The sequence below is a fragment of the Bison bison genome, unplaced genomic scaffold, assembly GCF_000754665.1.
Source record: "Bison bison bison isolate TAMUID 2011002044 unplaced genomic scaffold, Bison_UMD1.0 scf7180017852444, whole genome shotgun sequence".
Taxonomy (NCBI): Eukaryota; Metazoa; Chordata; class Mammalia; order Artiodactyla; family Bovidae; genus Bison; species Bison bison.
Window position 1 is genome coordinate 88,796 of NW_011483017.1, and position 5,526 is coordinate 94,321.

The window sequence follows — 5,526 nt, forward strand, 5'->3', positions numbered from 1 at the left end:
AGGGGGGAGGGGAGGCGCAGGAGCCACACACGTACCTTGAACTGCCTGGCCAGGTGCTGCTTGTGGCTCTCCTCCACCTGTCTGAACTTGGACTCCAGCCCTTTCATCTGGTTCTCCATCTTCTCCACGTACTGCAAGTCCCTCTGGGTCCGCCGGTCCAGGACCTCTATGGACTGCGACATGTTCTGCACCTGTCAAAAAGGCAACAAGCAGGTTCAGGGAAGGAGCGAGCGGCAGGTGCCCGGAGATTGTGTTTGCCTCCTAACAGAGATAGCACCGGGAGCCAGAGGCGGCCTGTGCGTGACTTACTAGTTTATCACCAGTGTCGGGCTGTTATGAGCAAGAACCCTTGAACAGAGCAAACCGTCTGGTCAACGTTTCCTCTGCCATCTTCCAGGATGTGTTCTTACAACCAGGCTGCAGGGACCTCTGGCTCCCTGTTGGTCAAAGCTCCAGGCTTATGGCTTTGGGTGGCCTTTTCCTTCGGGGGGGACAGGCGATTGCGTCTATTCTGAGGGATGAATTGCATCACGCACAAACGCCAAGAAACATGAACGGCGTGGCGGGGCTCCTCTACCTCCGGGCACAGCTCCCTCCCCTAAACCTCGCCGGGTGTCTCGCTGAGAGGGCTGAGGGCACAGCGCGGTGCTCGGGGAGCAGGGGACGGGCTCCCTGCTTCCGCATCTCACACGCCGTCCATCACACCCCACAGTATCACAGGCAGATGACTGCTCTGCAAACGTGCACGTTCAGAACAGAGTCAGGAATCAATCACTCAGCAAATGAAGAATTGCTGTTCTACATCTTTACAGGCAGATCTGAATTGAGTCTAGTCTCAAGATGAAACTTTAATATTCAACAGGGTTCCAGAGAGCTCAAAAGAAAAACAGTTTTAGAGCAGCTACCTGCTCTATTTTCAGGAAACGGGCTTGCCCTTCTGTGCCCAGGCATTCAGGGTGGTGGGGAGGAGGAAAGAGGTGCACAGTGGCTGTCTGGGTCACCTCCTCAGAATTGAATCCAATCACTAGCGGGAAGATAACTCCATAATCGCAAATCTTTATTTCTGATTTTCTTTTTTTTCCTGAATTTGCAGATACCCTCCCTTTTTGGAACAAAATTGTTTTGGGTGTGAGGCTCAGCTTTGCCTGGTCAGTAAAAGAAGAGATGATACTGCAGTCCCCCCACCAAATAAAAGACCAAGAGGCTTCTCAGTAGGAAAAACTGATGCTGCTCAACTTGGCGCTGAGGAATGCCCGGGTTCTATGGTTTGTTACTAGACAGTAATACACATGAATTCGGTTTAAAATTTCAGGTTTATAATATACAGCATGTAGGTGACTATGACTCCCTCTGACCCTTTCTCTTTGGATGCTTCAGGGGAAACTCAAATATATTTGCTCTATTACCTCAGGTCTTCCTGTCCCCCATCTCCCCCTGCTCCAATGGTTTGTTCTGTCTCTTTAGGTAACTGTGGACTTCTGAGAAAATTTGTATTTCCTTTATCCTTCCAGGCCCAGCCCAAATGCCACCTCCTCCGGGGAGGCTTCCTTGATGTGCCAAGCCAGACGTGGCCACACACCACTTGGGAACACCGTGGCCTTGCTGGCACCAGGCCTGCACAGCAGCCACCCACGTCCCTGTCTCAACCACCAGGAGGGAGGTGGAAGGGCCTCGTTCACACCTGTTACCCACACACGGTCTGGCCCCTGAGGCACAGCCATAGTGGGAGGAAGGAACAGAAACGGCAGCTGCAGTCAAGACCCCTTTTCCCCCCTCCCTCTCCTGGGTGGACTCCTGAAGCCACAGCAGAACCCACAAGGCTGCTGACTAGACTCTGCTGCACAGAAATGGCTGGGCCCTCGCTGGCTTCAGCCTGGTCTTCTCAGGGGTCCACACGCAGCCCTCCCGGCTGTTCAAATGCCAGAGAAGGATGCTGTTAATGAATTTTTGTGTGTGTTAGTCGGTCAGTCATGTCTGACTCTTTGCGACCCCACGGACTGTAGCCTGCCAGGCTCCTCTGTCCATGGAATTCCCCAGGCAAGAATACTGGAGTGGATTGCCATTCCCTTCTCCAGAGGAACTTCCCAACCCAGGGATCGAACCTGGGTCTCCTGCATCACAGGCAGATTCTTTACCATTTGAGCTACAGGGAAGTCCTGTTTTAATGAATTTAAATGGTTTAAAATCAAATTTTAAATTTAGGAAACACATTTTAAAGATGCTAAGCTACTCATCTGCCCTATAGAGCCCCCCCACCCTCCGCCAGTCCTTCCCAGGCTGGGCGAGCGCCTCCCTTTCCCTCCAATCAGAGCAGATAATCAAGCCCCAGATGGCAGTCAGGCCCCTGGGTCTCAGACCTGCAGCCTGGAGGCCCTCCGCTGAGCACAAGCATCCTCCTCCTTGTAGGATGTTCCCCCAGAAGCCAGCTGAGGAGCTCAAGTTCGCACAGCTGCCAACGGCACAGGGCACCCCTTCCCCGCCCTGCCTAAGGTGGCCATGCTGAGACGGGCAGGGCGGCAGCAACTGAGGGGCAGACGCCCCGGGCCTGGAGGGGACCCCGCCCACTAGTGTTAATGGGACGTTTCTTGGTTTCAGGCACTGGGCTATGGATCTCATCTGATCTTTACAAAACCCTGGGAGGCAGGCTCTAGTTCAAGTCTCATTACAGAGGAGAGCAAGGCTCAGAGAAGTTAAGTGACTTGGCAACTGTCGCACAGCAGACAGCCAGCAGGCAAGGCCTGGACCGGCTGCAGAGCCCACGCTTTCAAATTCTGGGCCTTGAGCGTCTTCACAGACGACAGAGCCCAAGGCTCTAATGCGGGGGGCGGGGGGCTGCGATCAGGGGACACTGGGGCCAGGCTCCTCTGAGACTGTAGGCCTCAGCAAAGCAGCAGCAAGGCTCCCCTTTTGGAAGCTCCTGGGGTGGGTTTTAACAGGACCCCAGCCCCAGGGAGAGAACAGATGCTCAGAAAGAAAGAGGAGGAGGGTGGGAGGCCCCTCCACACCGAGGATGGCTTCTGCTTCAGAGCACAGTGCCCGCCAGGGTGTAAAATCGGGCTCTAAATTTTTCAGCAGTTGTGCTGGGCGGATGCGGGCAGGAAGGTGCCTCCGAGGCCAGGGTTCCTAGCAGGGCTCGAGGGGCCGCCCACCAGCCCCCGAGGCCCCTCCGAGCTCCACTCCCTCCTCCACAATCATGAATAATTAAAGGCCCAATTAGGCTCTGGTCTAGTTTGCTGGTAATAAATGTGTGTGAAACCTGTTACACGCATTTTTCTTTAATTCTTTTACAGTGATTTCTTGGTGTGGCTGAAGATGGTGGAGCAAAGTGCATGGGGTCCTCGAGGGCCATCCTCCTGCCCTGGGCGGGGCGCCGAGGCCCCTCCCCAGCCCCTTCCAGAGGGCAGAGCTCCAGGAAGCCCCCACCCTGCCCTCCTGATTTCCAGAGAGGGCCTGCTTTGCCGGAACCTGTGTGAGGGGCTGCAGATGTGCTGGGCCTGCGCTGAACTGGACAGACTGGGTGGGCTGCTGGGCCTCCAGTCCCCCCAAGGAGGGCCTGCCCCCAGGGCAGGCCCAGCGCCCCCCAGGGCAGTCCCCCGCGCCCTCCAGGGCAGGCCCCCGCGCCCCTCCTCCACAGCCTGTGCTGCTCGGCTGATGGAGGAGTCACGGCTTTCCTGGGGCGTGTGGCGTATGTGTGTATAAGTGAGCACTCGCATGTGATGTGTGTATGACGTATGTATACGTGTGTGTCTGTGCGGTGCATGTGCGTGTGTTTACGTGTGATGTGTGTAAGGTGTGTGTCCTTGTGAGGTGTGCATGTGACCGTGTGTATGTGTGTTTGTGTGTATGTGTGTGGGGTGTGTGTATATGAGTGCGTTTATGAGCGTGTGCATTTCCATGTGGTGTCTATGTGTATTTGTGTGCAGTTGTACACATATGTATGTGTGTGCTGTGTGCGTGTGGTGAGCGAGGGGTCCTGAGGTGCCGCATGCCGTCTCCCTGGGGAGGGTGGAGATGGAGCAGAAGGGCTGCCCTCTGCCCCCGCTACCAGGAGCTCCCGGGAAACCTGGCGCTCAGGTTCTGAGACCCCAGGCTCCTGTGTGGACTGTCCCGGGAGGTGGGATGGCCGTGATCTGGGGCACCGGCCTCCGTGGGGGGCAGGGGGTGCTGGCTGGGCTCAGAGCTGGTGCCCCTGCCCGCCGGCTGCCAACCTTGGGATAGTCAGCCCGCCACCCTGGACCCAGATTCCACGCCTTGAAATGGGGTGAAACCCTCAGCAGCTTCACCGGCTCTTGTGAGGCGCAACTGAAAGAGCAGATTAAACCCACACGTGCTGCTCCCCGGGGGGTCACGAAGGTGATGACTTAATCCACTTTTGCAGCAGGAAGGCATCCACAGGAGCGATCACCTCCTGGCCATCACTCAGTCCAACCACCCAGAAGCAGGGAAAAGCCCCCACCGCGGCCCTGCTCCCGGGGGCACGGGAGCACTCCAGGTGTGGCTCGGGGAAAGCTCTGGCCCTCTGGACCCCAGGCTGTGGTCGTGAGCCCGAGACAGTGGTGTGGGAGAGAGGCCCGCACGCCCCCTCGCTCCGCACACGTGGCTCCGGGCAGAGATGCTCCCCCCACTCCAGGCAGCCCGGGGGAGTCTCCTCCGTCCCTCCCTCCCTCCATTTCATCCATTCACCAATATTCCCAGCGGGCCATGCTGGGGGAGAGCCAGGCCTCGGAGCTGGGAGGCACTCTGCAGGCTTGCCACGCCTTGCTGCCAGCTTGGGGGCACACACACACAGACACACACAGAGCCACGCGCCCCCAAGACTCACCTTCTCCAGTAGCTGCCTCAGCTGTTTCGTGCGGGCATCCCGTGAGCACATGGTCTGCTGGGGGGCGACCACTGTGCAGATACACCTGCCCTCACTGTCCTGGGCAGAGCTGTACACCTGCCAGCTCTCCTCAGGGTTGGTGGGCAGCACCTGGGGGCAGGGGGCGAGGGAGAGGGAGGGAGAGAAAGTGAGACCATGGAACATCGCACCGGGCATGACCATCCACGCCCAGCCCCCAGGAAAGGGCAGAAAAAAAGCAGTCCAAAGACAGCTGCTGACCGCGGGGTGGGGGGCACATGGGGGAGGAACCCAGACGGTCTCCCATCAGGATCCCAGGGCTGGAAGGGAGTCTAATAGGCATGGCTCTTTCAAACATATTTTTTAATTCAAGGGATTTTTAAACTTAGGGGATGGTTAGAGTTTTGGCGTCTGACCCAGCTGACAGGTTCGGTGGAAGGGAGGGGTGAGCAGAGGCTGTGAGCTGGGTGAGGAGCGAGGCAGGGAAGCAAGCGGCTGGTTGAGTCACAGCCGCACATAATTCAGAAATAAGATCTCCTCCCGTAAGGCCAGCAGGGGCGGCTGGTGCAGTCGCGCTCCGCTGCTCCCCGAAGCTGGGGAGGAACAGCCAGGATCCAGCTGCCTGTTAGCCCGGAGCTGGGATGACCCCAGGCCCCGGCCGTGTCCACCGCCTGCCTAGTGAAGGC

At 57.7% G+C, this 5,526-nt stretch overlaps 1 protein-coding gene across 1 annotated transcript in view; it reads right to left on the bottom strand.

The window, feature by feature from the left end:
- The window catches only part of OLFM1 (olfactomedin 1), a 24,339-nt gene extending 19,368 nt beyond the window's left edge, over positions 1-4,971 (bottom strand). Inside the window, exons 1-2 of the mRNA XM_010852690.1 lie at positions 4,823-4,971; positions 36-191 (exon numbers count right to left, since the gene is read on the bottom strand). Coding sequence (XP_010850992.1) covers positions 36-191; positions 4,823-4,873 — 207 coding nt within the window. The 5' untranslated portion in view covers positions 4,874-4,971. The remainder of the gene's footprint in view (positions 1-35; positions 192-4,822) is intronic.
- Positions 4,972-5,526: the final 555 nt, after the last annotated feature.